At 37.7% G+C, this 26,683-nt stretch overlaps 3 protein-coding genes across 3 annotated transcripts in view; 2 read left to right on the top strand and 1 right to left on the bottom strand.

Annotated features, from left to right (window-relative positions):
• LOC113063326 (nesprin-2-like) overlaps positions 1–26,683 on the top strand; it is a 603,140-nt gene that overhangs the window by 511,662 nt on the left and 64,795 nt on the right. The window lies entirely within an intron of this gene.
• Positions 182–2,375, top strand: LOC113063336 (uncharacterized). Its single transcript, XM_026233658.1, has 3 exons — positions 182–1,028; positions 1,534–1,614; positions 1,761–2,375. Exons 1-3 carry the CDS (start codon positions 797–799, stop codon positions 2,204–2,206), a joined length of 759 nt encoding a protein of 252 aa, XP_026089443.1. The 5' UTR covers positions 182–796; the 3' UTR covers positions 2,207–2,375.
• On the bottom strand, positions 22,874–23,960 carry LOC113063335 (gastrula zinc finger protein XlCGF7.1-like). Its single transcript, XM_026233657.1, has one exon. The coding sequence runs from the start codon at positions 23,956–23,958 to the stop codon at positions 23,188–23,190; it is 771 nt and encodes a 256-aa protein (XP_026089442.1). The 5' UTR covers positions 23,959–23,960; the 3' UTR covers positions 22,874–23,187.

Here is a 26,683-nt window from a genome sequence, read left to right on the forward strand (position 1 = left end):
TACAAAATATAACTTGCTGCACCACGTGTGCAATAGCCTAACGTTAGCTGAGTTAGCTAATTAAATTCAAGCTTGTGTATTTTTTCACATACAATCATGCAAGGCAATGTAATATAGGAGATTGTATGGTTTTTCGTTATTATATGTGATCGGTTACCCATATTAAGTTAGATCGATCACAACACTTTAGCCATTTATAAATGTTCAGATCAAGTTGCCAGATTGGTGTGTTTTCCAGTAATTGTTCAAAATCCACAATCCAAAATTATAAACACACACATCTACTACAGTATTGTGGCTCATCAAATGGCATGTAATAAAGGAAATTAAGTGCTCTCTAAAGAAGGCTACATTGTAAGGCTACGTGTCTGTCATTTGCCTTAAAGAAATAAAAGGGAACAACAGAAATATCAAAATGCCACCTGTCTAAAGCTATTTTATTCCACCTAGTACAAACTAATATCTAATTGAAAACTGACCAATCTGCCAACACCGATGGAAAAAAAATACTGGTAAAAATGTAAGGAGTTCATTTGTTCTCTCTCTCTATCTCTTTCTTTTTTTATCAGGTCCTTCAAATTCTCCCCTCCTTTATTTTAACCTCCCTCAACACAAACATACACACACACACACACAAACCAAAGGCACTTTTAAGAGCCACGTCCGTCTTGTTACCCTGCACTTGTCTGTCTGTAGCTCGCTCTCTCTCTCTCTCTCTCTGTTTATATTTCTATTTGTTGTCTCTGTCCATCTTTTTTGTAAGTCTTTCTGTCTGTTTTTGTTTCTGCCCATCACCATGAGTGATTCAGAACTCCAAGAACAGTTAATGGAGCTGGATAAACTGGTTGATGATCAAGAACTCAATGATGAGCTCCAAAGTCTTGATGACTTGATTGGTGAGCTGCAGGAAGAGAAGGAAGTGGCACCAGTAAAGACACCTGAACCGAGGGTGCGTTGGAGAAAGAGAGACATTGATGGAAACATTGTCTATGCAAGGCCAAGATCAAGCAGGAATCAGTCAAATAAGGGTCAGTATAGTTTTTCATTCAAGATCTATTGAATAACTGCGTTGATTAGGCATTTATGATGTATCAAACAAGGAATATGTCAATCAAATCAGAAGCACTCATTTTATTTTTGACATGAAAATAAATTTGATTACGTACAGTATTTGTGTAAAGCAGTATAAACTAAATGATTGGTCTTGGTAAGGCTGTGTTGAAGCTGTGTTTATTCTGAGTGTGTTGTCAGTGGCCAACCAGCTTGCTTCTACAGCAAGCATTCTTATTTGCTTTCATCTTCTACATGATATATAGATAACTAAGTAACTGTACTGTCCACATTTGTGTTTGAGAAAAAAAAAAATCTGCTAGTCCTTCTCTGTAGCTAAACATTAAACAATGAGCTTTGGTCATTTCAGGCTGGTAATAAGGGAGGTAAAATTGTGCCACACGCCTTGGGACAAGTTGAAAATGTTGTAAATGTTGTTTTTCTTTTTTTTTTACTTTTCTTTTCTTTTTTTATCTGGTGCAGCTGATCCCATTCGGAAATCTGATCCTCCCATCAATGCACCTGCCACTAACTGTGAGGTGACCTTTGCTCCAGAGGCTGTTGGTGTGTACTTCATTGTGTAAATAACAAATAACATTTTTAAAATTTTCCGGAATACTGGCCTTTTCACAGTCAAATGCACTTGATGCAGAACACTTTCATGTATATATTAAAGTATTGCTTTTAAATATTCCATACTATTTTAACAGAGTCTTTTCTGCAAGATCTCCAGCACTCACTGAGCAATACCTCAGATGATGAGGCATCATCTCTTGAGACCTCAAGAGGTCCTCTCCTAGCTTCCTCAAACTGGAGCACAAGACAAAGTCTCTTTTCAGAGAGATGGAGGACAGAGAGACCACGTCTGGTGAACACCGCTGCGGCACATGAAAATGTAGCAACACGCATCTGCCAACAGTGTGGGAGCAATCCAGCTGCTGTCCGCTGCAGTGACTGTCGACCACAGCCCTTTTTCTGTGCTCAGTGTGATGTCAGTATGCACACCAGACATGTTCTCCATAACAGAGATGCCATGACGGCTGGATTCTACCAGCCATTGCCTCCAACAACTTTTGTTGTAGATAAGGCTCTTTCCCATTGTGGTAAGTGCTGGTTTGTGAGTGTACAACATACACATAATTCTGAGAGTTGTTAGGCCTCATATGTTTTACTATTTAAATAATGCCCTTTTTTTGTCTCTTGTTGTTTGATATTGAATTTAAGCTTTTTGAGCATCTCTTCTATATTTTTCAGCAATGTACTCCAATACCATTGAACCGTTACAATGTTATATCAGTCTATACAAATTGTCTTAATACTCAATCAATAAAAACGATCTTAATTCAAATGTTTGATCTTTTTCAGTATGGCTTGTACCTGTGGAGATCCCTTACAAAATCTGTGATTGTTCACAAGAGTCACTAAGGGTCAGTCCAGGGAAGACTGTTGCTGTAATCACAATGAATGGTAAGGGTGTGAAGATAAAAATCTGTACATGCTCTACTCCCATAAGTTTGGCACAGGTCTGGATGTAAGATTTGCATGACCTCTAAGTAATGTTTAAAAAGTATACAAAGTAATGTAAAATTGTGTAAGGAATCAAAACCCTGATTAATCACATTATATTTACATTTAAGTGGATGTGTTTTTTCATTTTTCCAGGACGATATGATCTAAGCATGCCTGAGTTGAGTTGTGAGGCATGCCAAGCCACGTGGACTGCTGGAGTGGGTGATCTAAATCTGAGTGACTACTGGCCTGCAACCCTTCACTTTGCCACTATTTATGCCACAGATGTCTTCTTCTCATTTGAAGAAATGAAGATGGCTGCACCAGGACTGTCCTGCCAAGCATTTTTGAGAATGCTCGATCAGCGAACTGTCCGCTTTGGTCGTGGGAGTATTGAATTTATTTATTCTACAGTATTGTTAATGTCTTTGTATTGTGGGACGAAAATCTTTTAGATGCTAATGTATTTGTTGGTTTCCTTAACTTTAATAGTGTGGCAAGATCTCCAAAGACAGTTTTCAAAAAAGTTTTTTTGAGTGGGAGGCTGTGCGATACGAGGTGGACAAAATCTGTAAGGAAGAGCCCTTCATCTGTCCTGCGTGCAGCCCAGACATGCTGGCAGTTTCAGTCGATGGAAACCGCAAGCATTACCGTTTCAAGAATGCAGCTAGGTATTTAAAATTGTGTATAATGTCACACTGTTGAAACAGTATTAATAAGAAAAATATCGTTTTAATGTGCACCCAGTAAAATTAGATTACAAAGTATCACAAGCTTGTGTACCTGTTATGTATTATTATTATTATTATTTTTCTAGATCTGAAGAAAAGGCCATCTTTGAAGACGTCTTTATAGCTAAGGATGAAGATGTGACAAGATTTGTGGACTACATTCACAAGACATCCAAACATGTAAAAAAAAAAGAAAAAAAAGCAGACTATTAGAATAAATACAGGGCTACAGTACAGTATACAGAAGAGTTTATTTAGGAGATTCTTATTTTTATCAACCATTTTCCATATTGTAGGTGAGTGGACGAGGTGTTTGTGGAGGGGAGTGGTCAGCAGCCAGAGAGACCTCCCAGAGATCTGCCAGCAAGGTAGACGAGGAGGGATTGGAGCTTGCAGTGTGTCGACACGGAGTGCTCCTCCGTGCTTTAAATATGTACAGGGGTGAAATTTTTGCCTATCCCTTGTACCTGCAAGAAAAGCTGGCCAGTAGGCAAATACATTTTTTTTGTATGGATGTGACTTGCAAATATCACATTATATTTATGTTAAATATAATTTACAAATAAGTAAACACCAAATATAATCTTATTATAAATATGAATATTGTCAGAAAGCCTATTTCAGGAACTAGGCACTAAAGTTCAATAGTAAGGTTTATTACAAATATTCTATTTGGTGTCCCTTTATTTGCTCGTTTTTTTTTTTTCTCTCATTGGGTGATTTAACTCCAGTAACTCTGACTGACTCCCTTACTAGTGCGCTGACTACTGAATTAGGGATCAGATTGAGACACACCCAGAGATTTAGATTGAGTTTATTCTTCTTTCTGTTCATTGTTCTCATCCTAAAAAGGACAGTGTTCAAACACACACAGAAAAACTACTGCGGAAGATACTGAGACACACAATACCCAGCCGGCATTTCAATGTTGATTCAACGTTGAAACAACGTCAGGTAACATGGTTGAATCAACTTTGAATTACTTTTCGATTTTGCAAATTGGATCAACGTTGAAATCACGACGTTGATTCACCGGGGAATTACCTTTCGATTTTGCAACTTGGATCACCGTTGAAATCCCGACGTGGATTCACCGTTGAAATCGCGGCGCTGTTTCACCGTCTTACCTTCATGACGGGTGAATTAGGGTCGTTCTGCAGACCTTGGATGAAAGCTGAATGAGGTGTTTTGAGGTGATTTTGAAAAGTTAATCAACGTTGATAACACGACTTTGTTTCACCATCGTACCTTGCACCGTGTATAAAGACACAATTGTACGTTCAATTAGATCCTAGTTTGCATTTAGATCAACACGGTACAGGCAAGGCTAAAAATCAAATGACTGGCAGCAAGGGCTTTACAATCAACTTCAATAAACTATCACATGCTCAAAACTGTAAAACAGCAGTTTTATTTTGGAAACATACTGTATAAAACAGATGAAAATAATCCCACACTTTATTATGCAGAGTATGCATAGATGTATTGTTAAAAACATGTAGTAGAACAATCAAAATACAATAATATTTAAGGGTTTTTGTAAAATAATTTGGCATATAAATGCATATTTTTTTGCAGCACTTGCAAGACAAACACTTGTACCTTTATGACTGAAACCAGTGGATCTTTTATTTGGGTGGAAAACTACAGTTTCTGTCAAAAACACATTTTAGTAATGTGTCTCATGACAAGAGATGTGTACATTTGTGCAGTGAAAATTTGTTTTTCTGGAGCATCAGTGAATGTTTGAATCTTTTTAAATAGTTGTGTTTGAGTCCCTCAAATGTCCTCAGTGTGATAAGATGCATCTCAAAATCATAAAGTCACTGCTGGAAAGGGTTCAAATATGCAAAGATGCTGGAAAACTGAAGAATCTGCAGGACCTTATATAAAAATAACATTTTGGAGTCAAATTTTAAATTGCTTGAACTACTTTGGCAGTTGTCAGTGTTTTTTCCCACATTATTAGCCTCGAAGAGAAGATTTTACAGAGGCATGCAATGCTCTAGGCATTTCAGCAAGTGGATCATTAATAGGCTTGGTGAGCTTTTGTTGTATAAGGACATATATATCCCAAAATGTTTGTGAAGCTTCACAAACCTGGAGGTAAGATAAATATGTACACAATTACAAGCATGGTCCCGAATGGAAAACAGACATTGAGGGAAGCAGTTTGAAAAAAAAATTTAATGCAGGAGTTTAATAAAAGTAAATAAAGAATAAAAAAACTTAAACAGAATCCATGAAAAACTTATCCAAACTTTCCACTTATGAAAAAACTGAGAAGCAATGAACAAAGTAGCTGCAAAGGTTTGTAAACAAGCACAGGAAACAGCAAAAAAACAAAAGACTAAAACTAAAGCATCAATATTACATTCATCTATCATAACCATTTTGCCAATTGCCATGATCGATAATGAATCATAGACATTGTTTTTTTCCCCACAGGAGGGGTAATGCATCTTTGGGTGCACCCATGGTGTGGAGTACTATCATTCACCCCTATGGTGGCAGGAATCTGCTCGAGACCATGGAGATGCTCTCCTGAGTTTAAATTTTCCACCCACAGTATTCATCTCTGATACAGCTGGACGTGTCGCCAGACATGTCAATAATAGGACTCACCAAAACATTTTCCAGCCACATGATGGCAGGTTATGTGCTCCAACAGCAGAGAACATTTCTGCTGCATTGGAAAAAAAACTTAAAGTGCAGCAGGAGTGGGTAAAAACCCTCCAAAGCTCTATGGGGCCAAAGATAAATGAAGACAAAACCACTGACAGATTCACATGCCCTCACACTCTCACTGGAACTAGTGAACGGTAGTCACTTTATGACTGTTTTCATGGAAAAAGACAAAAAAGGCCAGAAGAGACTGAGGAGCATAAAACTATTGCCAGATCTTGCCTCTATTGTTAATTCAGCTTCAGCAGAGCAAACTAACAAAGAGCTGTCAACCAGCCGGTACTTCCTCTGCCAACTGAAGGACAGTCACTACATGTTCTCCTTGCGGCTGTATTTCCATTTCCACAACCAGCGAATCAACGGTACCTTCTTGCAGGACATTAAAAAATGTCCAATAAAGATGTGCACCTAGGGATACATGGACTGGGGCGCTGTAAGGGGGGTAAAAGATGACGATTCTCGGGGCCCATGACTATGAGGGGGCCCAGAGAAGCCCCAATAAAATTGTGTTGCTAAAAAAAAAAAATTTGATAGTAAAAATCATCAACTTTAAATTATTCTATTTGCTGTTTCCTGGTGTCAAAATTTTTTATTTGTTTAGGAAACACAAACATCCGTGGGCCCCTCTCCCCCTCTCGATTATCATGAAATGGTTCAGTCCGCCCAAATTGTATCCAGTAACCAAGGCAACACAAACAGCTTGACTTCACTTATAGCGCCGACCGATTCAACTTGACAGAGGATGTGAAAATGCCTCCAAAATCTGGAAGTCAAAAACGGAAAGAGAAAAAAATAAGAGGAGTGAAAGAGGCAAAGGGTCGACAGTATGTTACCCAATATTTCACAAGAAAAGGGGGGTTTGTAAGTAGGCCTAAATTGTTAGTGGACCGCCCGTGACAATGATCGTAACCTACGGCACTTTTCAGTGCGTACGCACGCTTTGTACATGAGGCCCTAGGTCTCTACGGTAGCATTTTTGGATAAGTTAGCACGTTTCGATAGAGCATGGTGCAGCGTGTGCACTGCTTTACCTCACATGCAGCCGGTGTCGACATCTTTGTACGAGGCGACACCCACTTTCAGCATCCTACTGCGGTCCACGCTGTGGCACCTGTCTTACAAACAGTCTAACTTCATGAACTCTGATAAAAATCCTCTGCCAGCTGCTGTACAAACTACTATCAGCTGTTTGTGAGGATTCAGTGCATCTCTTGAAGATGATGTGGAGCTGTATAACTACAATGTCCCCAATATTTTCAAATACAGCATGATTCATCTCTGCCAACCATCTTCACATAATACTTTCACATTATCTGATCCAGACCGTCGGCAAAACTCAATTTAAACCGCGCAAAATGACTGCCTGTGGACGTTATAGGTGGAAATTATTATATTTCAGTTTTTATTCACACCATAAATATTTAAACTAGTTTTAATGAAAATTCATGTAGTTTTAGGAAAAGTCAGGGAGCAGCAAGGCTTTGTGATTTATTTAAACAAAGTTATTGACTATGCAAATTTAAAAACGGTCAAAATGATGCCATGTTCATTCTAGTGTTAAAGATAATTACCATAAGTTTAAATGTTGCGGTTAAAATGACTGCTGGTGGCCGTTCTAGTGTTAAAAGTGCATGATAAGGGAACTCAATTTTCTCCCCATGTTAGGTCAAGAAAACGCTGGAAAAAACAACAATACACAGTTTTAGTTAAACGTTCAATGCAGTCAAACGCACTTTGTCAAAATCATGCCTCGTTCCAAACAGAGTCAAATGAACCAGCAACAGCAGCAACTGGTCCGGCTGTGTCCCAATCCCTAACTCCAGCATCCCCTGAATCAGCCTCTGCGCTCCCACATGAAGAAGAAGGTGAGCGGCTATCAGTATTGGTTTAATGGCAACACATTAATGTCTGAAAGTGATACACACAAAATATAAGAGGCATCTGTAGAGTGGAAAAGATTGGATAGGAAATGCTATATACTTTTTCAGTTCCAGGACCCTCTTCCTGTTTGTCAGGAGAACTGAGGACGTGGAGGAAGAGATGGAAGAGGGAACAGATGCAAGTGAGAGACAGATGGAAGAGAGTGAAGATGGAGATGAGAATTCAGATGCCGAGGATGGACTGAATGTTGAGGGATTTGAAAGGGAAGAAAATATTGTGACAAACGACCCTGGTTTGTGGCCAACAGTTTGTACTGATCAGGATAGGGAGGACATGGTCAGAAAATTGGCTGCGACCATGAGAGAAAAGAAAGTGGAAATGTCATGAGATTCAGAGGGGAAGCCGTTCCCTGAATACTTGAATTATACAAAGTCAGCCAATAAGAGAGAAAAAATTAAGAGAGACTGGCTTACTTTTAGTCAAAGCAATCAGTCACTTTATTGCATAGGGGAGAACGGGGTAATGTGAGACACCCCCTGTATCTAGGCAACGGAATACATTTGTGGTCATGTGATCATTATGTTTACAAGTCTCTCCCATTTCCCCTTGGCCATGAAGGAGAGGACCTCATGGTGCTGTGGTAAGCATGTTTTTTTTCACAAAAATATTTTTTTTGCATGTAAAAGTAAATTTTCTTGATGTCAACTGAATCAACTGTTGTGCCAAAGCAAATTGATTCAGGTAGAAAAACTTATATCATACATGTTGATGAACTACCAACATATAAAACCATGTGATGATGCTAGCTGAAGATTAGCCTGAATTGCTAAGAGAGATCATTTTTTTCTAAAATGTGGCAGTGGGGTAAAGTGAGACAAATGCTGTGGGGTAAAGTGAGACATGAGAAATATGTTAAGTTTAGTATTAAACATATTTTAATGTAATATTACATTACATATGTTTTATTTTTAATGTTCTAAACATTGTAGAAAAGCCGTCATGCCAAGGCAATACACCAGGAAGACAACCTGGGGCAAAACACCCCTAGAGGAGATGGAGAGTGCAGCCACTGAGGTCAAGGAAGGAAAGAAGTCTATAAGAGCAGCTGCAAGGGATAGAAATATTGACAAGTCAAGCCTCCTAAGATTAATGCTAATCCATCCACTGCGCATGGTCCACATGGATGTGCCTCACCAGCTGACTCAGATGTGCCGTGTGTTCCCAGCCAACCTGGATATGTGTCTCCTCGTGAAATTCTAACACTTCCCAAATGTCCCCCCAGAACACAAACCAAACGAAAGCGTGTGAAGACAGCCATCCTAACTGATACTCCTGAGAAGCAGGCAATTGAAAAGGCTTATAAAGACAAAAGAAACTGGCAGGGAAAAAGAAAAATAATAAAGAAAAGGGAAAACCAAAAAAGAAAGCAACCAAAAAGAAAATCATAGTTAGCAGCTCTGAGGAGAGTGATGTCCCTGTCCCAATTGATAATGTGTCTGATGAAGAGAGCTCTGAGGATGAGAGAAGTGATCCAGGAAACACAGATCTGTCCGTGGGTGACTTTGTCATAGTTAACTTTGCAACCAAACTCAGGAGCGTCCGTTACATTGGCATGGTTGAGAAAGTTGAGGATGACGAAATACTTGCACAATTTCTCAGACGAATCCAGGGAAACACAAAAGAGTGGGAGAGACCCACATTTGCTATAAAGGAAAATGATGTGGCACATGTTCCTAAAAGTGATGTGGTGAAGAAGCTGCCTCAACCTAAAAGGCCTGGAGGAACCACACGGAGAGAGCAACTCCTCATCTTTCCCTGTAACCTTCAGGGCTGGGATGTAGAGTATGCCTAGTTGTAAAGTATGACAGTAGGCTGATGTTCTAATCCAGGTGGGTCTAGTCCTGTGTTCTGAGTCCCAGGCTGTTCTAGTTGGGTCGGATTGTCCTTTGCTCTGACCCCCCAGACACTAGCTGGCTCTAAGGGTCCTGTGTTCTGACCCCCAGACTGTGTTCTAATCTAACTGGTTCTATCCGTCATTTGAATGTTAATTAAAACATTTTGAATTATATTAGCCAATGTTCTTTTTGATTTTGTTCAGAGTGTGCTTAATTGACCAATCCCCATGATTCTGTTACTAGTCCGACATTAGTTCTGGAATGTGTGGTTGTCAAACTAGCTGTCAGGATTCTAACTGTTACAATGTGTTGTTATGGTAGTTTCAGAGTGGAAAAAGTAAGTGGATCAGTTTACCCCGAGCTGGTTCACTTTACCCCTGTGATTTTTTTGGTCTGTCTCAGTTTACCCCTAAGCTGGGGTAAAGTGAGACACAAGACAACTTTTTAAAAAACAATCATATTTTCACTGCCCTTCGTCCTGAATACGTTCCAATAATTTCCATTGCTAGGAAATACCCTGAATTAATGGGAAATGGGTAAATTTTACTGATATATCATTTTAGCTCGGTTAGAGGGGAGATAATGTAAAAAATGTCTCACTTTACCCCACTCTCCCCTATAGACCCAGCTCCCCACCCAACTTTGAGAATAGATTAACGGCGATATTTTTTTTATCGCCCGATAAGAGTATCGCGTTAACGCAGCATGTTAACGCCAATAACGGCCCACCACTAATATATATATATATATATATATATATATGTATACATATAAATAAATGTGTATATATATAGAATATATATATATATTCTCTAAATTAAAATTCTATGCTTAAATATTTACATTTGTACTCACGGAAACGACTGAAATAGTAAATTTTGTTCATAAATGTTACGGCTGCTGGTGTGTGAATGAAGGCGCACGAGGAAGAAGATATATTAACGGGATCTTTTAATGATCAAGGGAGAATAAGGGCACATCCAACATAACCATACAATACGTTACTACAGTAACTTAACTTAACATCACATTACATTACATTACATTACTATACTAACTCAATCACAGACAAGGAGGAACTCAAAAGACAGGGTATTTAAACACGAGGGAAGTAATCAGGTGAATGGAGACAGGTGGGGATTAATGTATTCTCTGGACTAGTTTTGGAGTAGTTTTGAGAAGCAAGTGTGCAGGAGATGTATTTATAATCACAGGAGCGTTTTTACTGATGAGATGCAAATGAAAATCGCATTTGTTTTTTTGCACAGCCCTAACATCTAGTTAACAAAGCTAAACAGCGTTGCCCTTTGTGTAATAAGTTACAGAAACTGTTAAACGCACCAACTTAAATAATAAAATACACTTACCGGTTGTGGTCCATAAACAACATCTTCTCCAGAAAAAGAGGGAACTGCTCCATCTTTCAGGAATAATCTTTGTGCGGATCCGGCATTAAACTGATTGAGATTGAAAAAAAGTTGTCCTCAGCAAGCTGTCCTCAGCAAAATTTGCTGCACATAGTTTTACATGTGGATTATAATTTTCCGGAACCGTGTTAAACATAAATTGTAACCATTAATCTCCAAGTACAGCGTCCCTAGGAAGCCCAAACAAAGATGATTGGACTCAGAGATGAAAATAACAGCGTTTCAACGACATGGCAAACACAAACAGCAGCTCTTCCTTCTTCTCCGTCGGAGCGCAACAAGACCACGCCCCCCTTTTTGTGTACTCCTGTGGGCGGAGGTTTGTCAAAAAACTGTTTTAGTGACGTCATTACTGCAGGAACTAGAGGGATGTAGTCCAAACGGGTCGTTTTTTGTAGGCGAATTCTGTTAAATCAAATATCTCGCTTTGCATTGAACTTTGAGCTTTAGAATTTTACAGATATTATTTATACTCTAACAACAACATTACACACTAACTAAAGTTTAAAACATGGAATCACGAAGAACGGGACCTTTAACATAAACTAGTGAAGAAATATATTAGACATCATGTCTGAAGCACTGTTAAATATATTTAAATATATTTTGAAAACACTTGATGGTCACGCGCTGAACTGCAGCGGAGGAAGTCACCATGTAAACGGGGCGCAGCTCAACCGTCAAGCAGCTGAACGGACGCTGTCTCTCATGGTTGTTTTTAGGGGTGTGCACGGATAGTCGAACATTCGAATATTCGTTCTCTTCTAATTATTCGATAAATAAAAATGATATTCGAATTTCGCAAAAAAAAAAAAAAGTTCACGATAAAACCTAATTTGGTCACTTTCTGTGATTCTCCACGGCATATTTGAAGATGTATGCAAGCAAAAATAATTAATGAATGAATAAGGGGCCGTTCACATATTGTGCCTAAAAAAAGAGTGGAAAACACTGTGCCGCTTTCTCCTTCTTTCCAAAGCGCTTGGGCATAAGCGCACCTGAGGCGTCTGCCGTTGCTAAGCAACAATGACGCACCCTCTCCATGAATACAGGGAAATTTCATCAAAGGACAAATGGATTTGCAGCACAAAAAAAAATCGCTTTCAGGGGCTCTGCTATTACATTTATTTCAAAATGGCAATCCATATACAGCTATGATCAGCTGTTCCTTCATCTTGGCTGAGCATTAAACGTTGTAACGGGAAAGGATGAAGCTGAATGTTTAGTTCTTGTCACATGATCCGTGGTGCGCTTGCGGCATTCAGAAAAGTTGAGATGTTTTAACTCGATGCGGTGCGGACGCGCCTGGAAAAACGGGCGCGTCGCAGCGCATGTGCATCGCGACCGCGTTGCTTCCATTATGAGCCCGCATACCGTGCGCCTACATTGGAAATAACGAACTTGAGCGTGCAAAAGACGGCCCCTAAGAACTGCGGTCTTCTACAGCACTTCAAATATGCCTTGGAGAATCACAGAAAGTGACCGAATTCAAGAACATTGTTGCGGCATCTCTCAAGCAACGAATAAACACCGCTAACTTGGAAAATGCAGTGAAAACTCCTCTTCTCGCGTCTGCCCTAGACCCTCGGCACAAACATCTCAGGTTTCTCGATGATAACATGAGATAAATAGGAAAAAAAAACTTTTTTGAACATTATAAGAACATTTTCCTTGATGCGAGTGGTGCGGATGCAGTCGCCGTCACCAACAATGAAGAGGAAGCAATACCCACTCGCCAGAAAAGGCTGAGCCAGTTCTTCAGCGATGATAACAGAGAGTCCAGCCGAGACGAGTGGGAACAGTTCTTGCTGGAGCCATGTATTCCATCAGATGAAGAACCCATTCAGTGGTGAAAAGAAATCACAACGCGCTTCACAAAACTTATTCGCTTAGCACACCGTTATTTGTGACTCCCGCCAACGTCTGTGCCGTCAGAGCGCGTTTTCTCCATGTCCGGACTTAATTGTTAACAGACTAAGTAGCCGAATTTCCCCCAATCATGTTTACATGTTTCTTAACAAGAACATGTAAAACAATAGAAAAAAAGCAAAAAAGATTTGCTGACAGTTTAAAAGTTTCACAGTTAAGTGTAGGCTACGTTCTACAATAGCCTAATTGCTGCAGGCTGCTTTATTTACGTTTTTTCTTTGTTCACTTTTTTTTTTTTGCTTTTAATCTGTACTTTTGCTTGTTTGCACGCATTGTTAAAGGTTTTCAGCTACAAAACACGATGTATAATGTTCAAGCTTATTGTGTGTAAGCTTGTTCAAAATGACGGAAACAATAAATGTTGCTGAAAAATAACGTCTGTCTCATTAAACTTAATTTAAATAAACGAATATTCGAATATTCGTTTTTTGTGAGCTCAAATATTCGAATGTGATATTTGCGGAAAACGCCCATCCCTAGTTGTTTTTACTAATTTCAGGTAAGTTTAATCCCTAAATTACACAAATATTACATAAAAGTGTCCCTGAAACTTTCTTTCATGTAAATGAGACGCTTTCGTTGAAAATGTACTTTATAGAAATGGTCAGTGTCTTCAGAAAAAATCCGTTAGCATTTCAACTGTAGTGCTAACTACAAGAGGTAACTTTATATGCATTTTTCACAATATATTTCGCCTACATCAGCATGAATCTGTAATTTTCTTATATATGTGTGTGTTTATATAATATTTTCATAAGTGTGTGTGTGTGTTTGTTTGCCTGGTAGTTATTTTGAGGTTTTTCATAGTCGAATCAGAATTTTCGAATCTTGCCGATATTCGACTGATAGTCTAATCATATGTTTGGGGCAGATTACACGGAGTCAAGTCAGGCATTTGACAGTCATAATTACTGATCTTAACACACTGGTAAAATGTGTAATGAACACTTCGCAGATACAAACGGGGTAAATAAGAGGTCATCATTGATAGATCTTTTCTATTTCAGAGAATGAAAATCATTGATAAAACACCAGGTAATTGTAACTTATTGCAAAAGGAATAATAAGAAGAAAAGAAAATCCATGTGTGATTTAATATTGTTGTGTTGAAAGTTCTTTCTTCTCATCTTTGTGCATTTTCAGATGTTGTGCATATTTATGAATCAAAATTTTTAACGTTTGTTTAACTTTTTAACATTATAATATTGGTTGTCTTCTCTTGTTTCAGAGTTTAGCTCCGACCCCAGTTAAGCAGACCTGAGCAGCTGATCAAGGATCACCAGAAACTCTGCAGAACGGTGGTCCTCCAGCCCAGGACTGACACCAGTGTTGTAAGTCATTCCCTCTTTATAGTTCATGTTCAGAACATATTGCAGGAGATCTCAACATTGTCTCTCAAGGTCCACTTACATGCAGAGTTTTGCTCCAACCTGCAGTGCACCTGAACACATTAATCAAGGTCTTCAGTTTTACTAACTATAAGTCACAAACAGGTGAGTGTGATCAGGTGTGGACGTAAACACTGGGTGTGTTTCACTCAGGTCCGTTGCTCAGTAGTCAGTGGTGAAGGGCTGCCTCAATCACTATTTTCTTTTTACGGTGCACTGATAATTCGCTATAAGAAAACACGTAATAGATTTTAAAACACAAAGCAATAATATATTTCAGCATAAACATATCACTAGACAGGTAATGTCTAATCTAGTAAACATTTCCAATTAATTTATGAATTAAATCTTGCACATACATGTAATAAAGTATTTATCATAATGTGCTGTAAATAGCATTAAAAGAAAGATATCAGTTTTACTGTTGTGCATTAATGTCAGTAATGATTTTGTACAATGAGGACAGCAATAGTCACCAGTGTATAGTGAGCCACAGTGCTTACCAGTACCTACATTTATGTACACAATATATTCACAACTTGGCAAACTGAAGCTGATTGAGACGTAAACTCTGCATGACAGTGGACCTGAAGCCAAGCATAGGTCTCTGCAGGAAAGTAATGGGAGTTACCAGATCAGGGTGTTTTTAGACCATGATACCTGATTGGCTGACATCATAGTGACGGTAGGTTTAAGGTGGGGTTTAGGTAAGGGGGATCATTTTCATTGCATGATTTAGAAAACACCCAGCAGTTTGAATACACACACTAAGTCATAAACGCCCACTTTTACTCTGCAGAGACCTAAGTTTCACGTTAATGGCCAGAGCTGACAACCCCTGACATACTGATTAGTTAATAATCCCTCATGAAGAATGATTTATACACTTTAATTTGTACATTTTGGACAAACATTGTTTTTTTATTATTAATTTACATTTTAGTTACTGTTTTCTTTCTCACTTTAGATGCTGGAGAAAAAACAGCGAGGTTAAAGCATTCAAAGTGGAAACATCTGCTGTGGCTCATTCATCCAGAATTGGGATGGAGGAAGGAGCAGAAGAACAGAGATCAGGCAGAGATCTACTGGTGCCCCTGTGGGAACCCCATTTACCAAACGTGTTAGTTAAACCAAAGATTTTCCTCACTCACCTTTATGTTGTTCCAAGCCAGACTTTTGTTCATCTTTGAAACATAAATGCAGAACATTTTAATAAAATCTGAGAATTTTATTTAATATAAAATAATGCATACACACAAGCACCATGATGCATCAGTGTTGCATTGGCGTGAGAGCTGGCGCTTTTTGGTGCTTTTGTGAAAATCCATTGGGGATTCATAATTTCTGAATAGATTATTTTTGCTGTTGTTGTTGTTTTTGCGTACACAAGGCATCTGTTAAAAAAATATCTTAATTTGAGTTCTGCACAAAAGGGTGTTATGGGTTTAGGGCAACATGAGGGTAAGTAATTAATGAACAATTATATTTATACAGAAAGATGGATTAATTTGATATGTTTATAGTAAAGACTTTTAAATTGATAAAAATAAATTGATACTACTCTTTTGCAAGGTCTATTAAAAAAATACTGACAAATGTAATGGTTTCCACAAAATATTGGGCAGCACAACTGTTTTAAACATTGATAATAATCAGAAATGTTCCTTGAGCAGCAAATCAGTATATTATAATGATTTCTGAAAATAATGTAACACTGAACACTGGAGTAATTGTGTTAAAAATTCAGTTTACAGGCATACAGTAAATTACATTTGACAATGCATCCACATAGAAAACAATTATTTCTGTACTTATATTTCACAATATTACTGTTTTTACGGTCTGTTTAATCAAAAGAAGCTTAAGATGTGATCAAGAATTTACATGAAAGATGTAATGTGTCAATAAATGTGTCAATATACTGTGAATTTTCTTATTTTCACTAATTAGGAATATGAAAAATAATTCACGGTTGTAATTAGGTCTGGAAAAGACGTCTTTTCACCTTTCACTTTTCAACCACATTTAAACCTAATTTGGACGTCTGTTTATAGACGTCTTTTCGACGACCTGAAAAAGACGTCTTTTCACCTTTCACTTTTCAACTAAATTTTAACATTGTTTATACGTCTGCCAATGACGTCTTTTCGATGTCTGTTTTTGCTGGGTGGGTTATATCTAAGGGATTTCTTAGCTTAAGGAGTTTTATGCAACCGGGCTTGTTTCTTAGAGAAGATGTGTTGAAAACAAACAAAGGTCAAATTTGGAATAAAGAGTTCATGATTGTTATTGGGAAAATGAAGATAACTATAAGAGGCCAGATATACACTGTAAAAGGTTTTTCAAGCAGTACTTCATCCAATTAATAATTAGTCTTTCAATTTAATTTACCATTATTTTTTTTATTTTTTTTTTTGTTGTTCTTGTTGTTTAAAACATTTATAAATGTTCATATTTGTCATTAAGAGCTCAACTAAGACATATTTGTTTGGAGGAATGTAAAATATCAGGTTCGATGGATTCTGAGGCTTTGGGAATCGCGAGTCGAATCCAAAGGAATCGATTCCATCAAGGGGAATAATCGACTCCTGATTCAGAGCCTTTTTCAGTTCAACAGATCTTATCCATGGGTGTCTCTCAAACGGACGGCTGCACACATTTAAATTCATGAAAATAAACAGAAAGAAAACGAGTAGGTACTGATCATCTGAATTTTAGGTTGCAGCTTTCAGTTTTAAAGGGAAGTCGTGGCCTAATGGTTAGAGAGTCGGACTCCCAATCGAAAGGTTGTGAGTTTGAGTCCCGGGCCAGCAGGAATTGTGGGTGGGGGGAGTGCATGTACAGTTCTCTCTCCACCTTCAATACCATGACTTAGGTGTCCTTGAGCAAGGCATCGAACCCCCAACTGCTCCCCGGGCGCCGCAGCATAAATGGCTGAGGATGTGTCTTCATTAGACAAACATATTGATGGTGGTTCTGCACCACATGACTTGGTTTTAAACCTGTATTGTTATCGCTGCTGTACGTCAGTAGGGAAGAGTGATTTGTGCTAGGGGGGAAGTAGTTCCACCCCTTGTTTCTGGAAAACCATTGAAGAAATTGGTCATGTGACCACATAATTTTAAAAAGCCATCCATTTTACTCATCCTCCAAAGAAGAGAGACACATGGCATGAGAGGTAATCACAATTTAGCTCAAAAAAACTGTTTTTTTCCTTTCAAAGTAAAATTTCTATGATCAGGGTTTTTTGATTGTAGTGTCTGAACAATTCTAGAAAAGTCTGAAAACTTTTCACACGTTTTAGTGCTTTACCAAGCTACACAATGAGTCCATATCGTTAGCATGATGTTAGCTCTTAGCTGCTGGATCATGCTAGTTTTACAAACTTGTGGGTATGGGGTGATTTGTGCCAAAGGGCCTGGGTTAAGTTGTGCCAGTGGCACAACTCACCCCCACTTATGATTATTTTTAACACATTATTAATTTGTAATTGTACATTGCACTCTTGCATTTTAGTGCTTAAACTATGTGGCAATCTTAATTTTAGACGAAAACCTATCATGCCACGCACTTAAATAGAAGAGCGACAGGGCTTCAACTGCTCTTGTGGAGTTGGACAGAGCAGTGAAAGAGATGCAACAGGGAAAAATCATACGTCAGGTGGCAAGGGAGATGAATATCATAGGTGAATAAAAACTAGGTTGCTGCTGGAAGAGGTGCTAGTGAGGCCAGCAGGGGGTGCTCACCCTGTGGTCTGTGTGGGTCCTAGCACCCCAGTGTAGTGATGGAGACACTATTCTGTCAACAAGCACCGTCCTCCGGATGAGACGTTAAACTGAGGTCAATTATAGGATAACATATTCTCTCTCTCTCTCACACACACACTTAAGAAAATAATGAAGCGGTTATCCCTGAAGGTGATGTGCTCAAGAAACTACCCACACCCCAGTTTATATTCCCTTGAAGCATTGACAAGTGGGATGTTAAGTAGTATGCCAAATCCAGATCACCTAGACCTTCGTACCGACAGGATTATCTGGAGAAGTGAGGAGATGGCCTCATCGGTGATTGACTTACCTGCCATTTGTTTAATTTAGCTAACAATGATTTCAGTTTTGAGTTTTCACTGTTATTAAAGAGAAGTTTTATTCAGTTTTTAAGTCACCTAAGTCACAATAGGATTTTAAAAAATTGGCCTACTAACTTTGTTCTTATATGTTTCATAATTGACCGACAGCGTTCAATGCATGTCAGGCATATATTACCAAAGCCTTTTTGCCTGAAATGATTCACAAATATCATATATTGTGTATTTAAGTTTGTGTTTTCCCAAATATCTACAAAATATGTCTTATTCCAACAGTTTAATAGGGTGACAATATCTGAATAAACCTTACATTTGTAATGCTGTATTGAATTTGTATTGTTTTCATATAGTATTACAGTTCATAACATTAAAATAGTCTGTTTTACTTCAGAAATCACTGGCACAATTTACCCCAACGTATTCTCCCAAAAGGCACAACTTAGCCCGCACCAGGGGCAAGTTGTGCCTCGAGACCACTTTTATCCCAAAAGCTATATTTCTGAAACAATTTATTTCAGATCCAAAGTTATTGTTCTCAGGGATGCACCACATCCTGAAATATATGTACATTCTAAAGTGATAGAGATTACGGACATGGCTTCACTTTAAAGTCACTTGGAGTAAAAACTGGCACAACTCACCCCAATTTCCCCTAATCATCCAGCACTCGTGCGTCTCATTGAGTAATTGCTGTTTACTAACCTGAGCGTAGATTTACTGTGGTGTAATACACTTCACATAATTACTCTGAGATTACTGACTTTAGTTAAGTCAAAATCAATTCAGATGTAACAATGTATTATCAGTCAGGTAACTATGTATTATACTGTGGCGAGCGGGGCGGGGCCGAGAGGCGTGGGAACGAGGAGTGAGGCCAGGTGTAGTGATTGGAGATGAGCTACACCTGCGCCCCACCCCTCGTTCCCACGCCTCTCGGCCCCGCCCCACTCGCCACATATACCAATTACAGAGCCAATTCAGAGATATCAAATCAATACAAAACATCACTTTCTCAAAGACAGATCTAAGAGTGAGTATGGAGTGTATATGAACACACTGCACACTACGAGCTCGTCTGGATACAGAAGGACCCGGATCTTCTTACAACATTTCCTGAAGTACTTCAGACCAAAGCAAACACTGATGCATTGATCACGTGATCATTTACATCTTTTTGGGGACAGATGGTAACTCACATTAAAGACCCTGGGACCTGACATACGATCTACAGTGAGCAGAATATAACTCTTAGGATCTGTATTTACCTTCTTTATATTAACTGTTAGATTGAGATCATTGTAGCAATCGCCCTGAGAGAATACAAATCATACCAGACATGACTCTGAATATTACTTCATTCATGTACAACATCATAATACTATCATACAAATGTTTTATGTGTTTAACCAAAACTTTAAAGATGAGATTTTGTGTTATAATAAAAGTGACAGCACAAAGCGTATCATAATTATCAGGTGGCTGGTGAACTACAAATAATGAATTTACTTGAAAACTTATATTTTTTCTAACTAAGCATTTATAGCAGCGATCAAACGGCTTATGAATAGTCACAACATTTTACCTCAGAAAAGACAAGAATACATTTTTTTTTAAACAAATTTATTAATGAAGCATGTTGTGTTGTGTTTTTACTTACAGTATTGTTCAAAATAATAGCAGTACAATGTGACTAACCAGAATAATCAAGGTTTTTCGTATATTTTTTTATTGCGACGTGGCAAACAAGTTACCAGTAGGTTCAGTAGATTCTCAGAAAACAAATGAGACCCAGCATTCATGATATGCACGCTCTTAAGACTGTGCAATTGGGCAATTAGTTGAATTAGTTGAAAGGGGTGTGTTCAAAAAAATAGCAGTGTGGCATTCAATCACTGAGGTCATCAATTTTGTGAAGAAACAGGTGTGAATCAGGTGGCCCCTATTTAAGGATGAAGCCAACACTTGTTGAACATGCATTTGAAAGCTGAGGAAAATGGGTCGTTCAAGACATTGTTCAGAAGAACAGCGTACTTTGATTAAAAAGTTGATTAGAGAGGGGAAAACCTATAAAGAGGTGCAAAAAATGATAGGCTGTTCAGCTAAAATGATCTCCAATGTCTTAAAATGGAGAGTAAAACCAGAGAGACGTGGAAGAAAACGGAAGACAACCATCAAAATGGATAGAAGAATAACCAGAATGGCAAAGGCTCAGCCAATGATCACCTCCAGGATGATCAAAGACAGTCTGGAGTTACCTGTAAGTACTGTGACAGTTAGAAGACGTCTGTGTGAAGCTAATCTATTTTCAAGAATCCCCCGCAAAGTCCCTCTGTTAAAAAAAAGGCATGTGCAGAAGAGGTTACAATTTGCCAAAGAACACATCAACTGGCCTAAAGAGAAATGGAGGAACATTTTGTGGACTGATGAGAGTAAAATTGTTCTTTTTGGGTCCAAGGGCCACAGGCAGTTTGTGAGACGACCCCCAAAATCTGAATTCAAGCCACAGTACACAGTGAAGACAGTGAAGCATGGAGGTGCAAGCATCATGATATGGGCATGTTTCTCCTACTATGGTGTTGGGCCTATTTATCGCATACCAGGGATCATGGATCAGTTTGCATATGTTAAAATACTTGAAGAGGTCATGTTGCCCTATGCTGAAGAGGACATGACCTTGAAATGGTTGTTTCAACAAGACAATGACTCAAAACACACTAGTAAACGGGCAAAGTCTTGGTTCCAAACCAACAAAATTAATGTTATGGAGTGGCCAGCCCAATCTCCAGACCTTAATCCAATTGAGAACTTGTGGGGTGATATCAAAAATGCTGTTTCTGAAGCAAAACCAAGAAATGTGAATGAATTGTGGAATGTTGTTAAAGAATCATGGAGTGGAATAACAGCTGAGAGGTGCCACAAGTTGGTTGACTCCATGCCACACAGATGTCAAGCAGTTTTAAAAAACTGTGGTCATACAACTAAATATTAGTTTAGTGATTCACAGGATTGCTAAATCCCAGAAAAAAAAATGTTTGTACAAAATAGTTTTGAGTTTGTACAGTCAAAGGTAGACACTGCTATTTTTTTGAACACACCCCTTTCAACTAATTGCCCAATTGCACAGCCTTAAGAGCGTGCATATCATGAATGCTGGGTCTTGTTTGTTTTCTGACAATCTACTGAACCTACTGGTAACTTGTTTGCCACTGTGGCATTACACATATTTGTACTGCCCCTTTGTTCATTTGACTCCTCCTTCCAACTAAAACATCTTAGGATTGGAGGACAGTACTAATTACGAGGAGTGTGTATATAGGGGGCACGTTCAAAGACTAAAAAGGGGAGTTTTCTTACTGACCAATTGCTCCGTGGAGGCAGTCTTTGACGGGTGAATGCTGGATCTCGGAGGGTGTTTCCGGAAGCTCGCGAAGAGGGGTTGGTGCTACGCTACCTGGTGGGTCTGTTGCTAACAGGCAATTCGCATGGCTGGCGAATTCTCACAGTTTTAAAAACAATCTGGAATTTTGCACCTCCCGAAATCTTTGATTTGGAGCTGGAGTGGAGAAGGAGCTAAAATGGGCTGCCGCCGCCGAGGTTCCGAGGTCACTCACTCCCGTGCTGTTTATTTGGTCAGTTGCTCTCACTAACCACAGAACCACACACACACACACACACATACCCATACACACACCTATTTCATTTTCAAATCGTTAAAAAGTGTTTTTTCTTTCTTTTCTTGTTTGTTCGATTTAGTTTCTATTTGTTATTGGAAAGTGCGTTGCTTAATTATTTGAAAAGTGTCCATATTAATGATGTCATCAAATTAAAGTAAATCTAAATTGCATATAATTTCTGTTATCTTTCTTTTGTATACGGATGGTTTTGTCAGTCTGGTGTGCTATCCGGAATGAACTAAATTAAAGTGTGACAGGCATATAGTATATACCTGTCTGGTGCCCGAACAATAACTGATTATTTTTTTTTTGTGCTTTTTTTTTTTTCTTTCTTCGAGGCTTTCGGCTTGAGAATCAGGTCAATGTGAGTGCTGCTGACGTCACAGTTTACGTGTGGCCTAGCGGTTATGACATTGCGTCGCCACCTGGGGGACCAGAGTTCGGTTCCCACTAAAAATATATATATTTTTTTGTTTGTTTTATTTTATGCATATATTGTGGGGGACAAATCAACCACCGTTACACCACGTAGCAATAAAAAATATACTAAAAACCTTGATTATTCTGGTTAGTCACATTGTACTGCTATTATTTTGAACAATACTGTATTTGTTTTCTGTATTTCTATGTGATATCTTGTGTTTGTTATATGATGCTACTATGCTAACAGTCACTTGTGGGATTAATAAAGTTTTTAACTTGTGCTGGATCTGAAGATGATTTACTCTGAATGTGTTTAGTGTGTTTGTGTAGTAGATGTTTGTGTGAAACAGTGTGGATCCTCTGGTGCAGTTTTAAATGTTGATTTGTAATAAAAGTCTTCTCACACTCAAAGCACATATGATCTCTCACACCAGTGTCTCTTCTGATGAACTTTTAAACTCTGAAGACGAGTAAAACTCTCTCCACACAAAGAACATGAATGTGGTTCCTACTTTGAATGGACTTTCAGGTGACTCTTCAGGTGTGAAGCTCTTAGAAATGTTTTTTCACACAGATCACATGGGTGCAGCTTCTCTCCAGTGTGGATGTTCACGTGTTTCTTAAAATTTCCGTTGTGTGCGAAACTCTTCCCACAATGATCACACTTGTACGGTTTCTCTCCAGTGTGAATCCTCTCGTGTGATTTCAGGTCTCCTGACCGACTGAATCTCTTGTCGCAGTATGAACACTTGTAAGGTTTCTCTCCAGTGTGGATCCTCTGGTGCAGTTTTAAATGTTGAGTTGTAATAAAAGTCTTGTCACACTCAAAGCACATATGATCTCTCACACCAGTGTGTATCGTCTGATGAAGTTTTAAATTCCTCAGTTCTGAAAAGCTCTTTCCACATAAAGAACATGAATGTGGTTTCTCTTTTGAATGAACTTTCAGGTGATTCTTCAGGTGTGAAGCTCGTACAAATGTTTTTCCACATTGATCACATTCATGCAGTTTCTCTCTGGTGTGGATGTTCTTGTGATTCCTCAGACTTCCTAAATCTGTGAAGCTCTTCTCGCACTGATCACATGTGAACGGTTTCTCTCCAGTGTGGATCCTCATGTGAACACTGAGAGTAAAGTTGTTTGACAAACTCTTTCCACACTGAGTGCAGGTGCAACTTTTCTTGTTTCTTCTTTTCAGTACAGAAACTCTTTCGGTCTGTGAGCGAATGTTATCACTGTTTTTGCCGTGATGAGTTTTCTGCTCTTCACTCTCCTCCATCAGATCTGAAATGAAAGTAAAAGCGTTACAATATAAATAAATAAAATATAAATCAGAGAAATGTGAAGTGAAAGCAGACTATGCAAAATTATGAAATTTTTTATGAAATGAGGTACAACGATCTACATTTAAAAAAAATGGACACAAACCCATGTTTTTGTAGTGAGAACTACTCAATGTTTGATTTTTTTTTATTAAGTTAATTTCGAAAAATGTTTGAAGCATTTTTTTGTTTGTTAAATTTAAGTTTAAATTTAATTTTTTTTTGCATGAAATTACTTGAGTAATTCAATTGTAACTGTAAAGGGTTTACTTTTATTTTTGCTCACTCAAAATAAACAAAATATTGTGCTTTTATAAAATAAGGAAAACAAACATGAAGCGCTTTCTGCTGTCTGGTCTGGTGCCTCACAAAAATAGACCCAAAATTCTGCAAAAACATGCCTCACAGACAAATATCTACAGATTTTTCGTGGTAATCAAAGCAAAACTATTTCGAAATCCAGCTTTTCTTGAAACATTGGGAACACGCTCCAACAAGATTATTAACTGTTAACTGACAAGATTATTTTAAATTAGAATTGAATTAAATTAGAAAGGATAAGTGTCTGTGACCCGTTCAAAATACTAACATTTGTTTCCCGGGAATTCATTTTACATAAACAAAAAGCAGAAGACAACAGGATTCAAATGGTTTTCATTCATATCACATCACCCACCTGCAGTGCTTCTGTGAGCAGAGAAAAACTTAATTAAGCTAGGCTATATGTATATATATATATATATATATATATATATATATATATATATATATATATATATATATATATATATATATATATGTGTGTAGTAAAATGTGTGCCGTTAAGTGTTATCACTGTACCACGTGATGTTATGCAAAACATTTTGTTTTACGTAGATATTTGAATGTGAGTGAAGTACATCATAAATAAAAATTTGGCATTCAAATACTTCACAAATTCGGAAACATTTGATTTTGTGTCGAATGAGAGAGCAAATGTTGGTTTCAGTTTCGTTTTGGCTTAAATTAATTTGTTTTGGCTTGTCGTCTGTATTGCTATAGCTTCTTATATTTTTAATTCTTGTTCTTTTCTAAATACTGTTTATTGAAAGGATTGTTGTGGAGTGAGGAGAACTAAAATAGCCTAGCTATGTAAACTGTAATCCGGTACTGATTCCAAATTACATGACAAAAATTATAGTTATTAACATAATCCATTACATTACACATTTTAGGTAATCCAATCAGACTACTTTTAGATTACTTTTCAGATAATTTGATTTAAATAGGATAATATTCTACCATATTGACAAATATGGGTACACTTCACATTCAGTGTTCCTTTCCGTCTCGTGCACAGCTTTCGGATGACCTCGACACATGCGCAGTACCACGGGGGTGAGCGAGCCCTCTTGATGACGGAAATAACAATGCTGACGGTGCGCGGATGGCCGAAATATACTTTGGCCTTTTTTTTTTTGCCTTATTGCAACTCTGTTCTGGACTTGCACAAACTGTGTTGCAATGCAATCATTTTCCAAAATGTCATTTATATGAAAATATGAAGTCTATTAACGCCTGTTAACTAAGACCAGAGACACTAAAGACGGAAGCACAGAGAAAAATATTGATTTGGGGGTTTATACGAATGTGTTTCTGAGGGGAGCTGACTGTCTTCTGAAAAGTTAACATGGTATAATTTCACAAAGCTTGTCAGAACCATCTGGATTTGCTTCACATTGGGTTATTATTAAACCAAATTATGTGTATGATTATTATTATTTACATTTATTCATTTAGCAGACGCTTTTATCCAAAGCAACTTACAGATGAAGACAGTGGAAGCAATCAAAAACAACAAAAAGAGCAATGATATATAAGTGCTATAACAAGTCTCAATTAGGTTAACACAGTACAAGTAGCATGGGACTTTAAATAATATAATAAATAAAAAGAAAACAGATATAATAATAAAAAAAAAGAATAGAGCAAGCTAGTTAGAGGTCTTTGCACATACACACACTTGCATAATAAATGAAGAGAAAAAAGAACACTGCAAAAAACGCCCCCCTTGAAACAAGCAATATGTGCTTAAATCCAGTCAAAGTGTACTAAAATCAAGCAAAAAAATCTGCCAATGGGGTAAGCAAAACTGACTTGATAAGAATTCTTGAAAATAGCATACATTTCTAGTCACTAATAAATGCAATTGGATCTTAAAACTAGACAAAAATGCTTAAAGCTATGCAGTATTTTCTTTTTATAAGAATCTAATAATGAATAAATTTAGTCAAAATTGCATTAAAACTAGAATATTGTACTTAAATCTAGTCACTAAAAATAATGTTAGATCTTATAACTAGACAAACATGCTTATAATTATGTAACTTTCACTTTTTATAAGCACTGAATAAGAAGTACATTAAGTGCAGATTTCATTAAAACTAGAAAAAGTTGTCTCAAATCTAGTCACTAAAAATACTGTTAGGTCTTATAACTAGACAAACATGCTTATAATTATGCAAATTTCACTTTTTATAAGAACTGAATAAGTAATATTAATGCAGATATTTAACCTTAAATTCATCTTATTTTGATTTTTTAACAATGCTCAATAACCTGAAAATAGATAAAAAATTCTTGAAACACCCCAATAAAGAAACTTAAAATGTACTAAATGAATAAACAAACAACTTACATTTG

Source organism: Carassius auratus, chromosome 45 (assembly GCF_003368295.1).
Source record: "Carassius auratus strain Wakin chromosome 45, ASM336829v1, whole genome shotgun sequence".
Taxonomy (NCBI): Eukaryota; Metazoa; Chordata; class Actinopteri; order Cypriniformes; family Cyprinidae; genus Carassius; species Carassius auratus.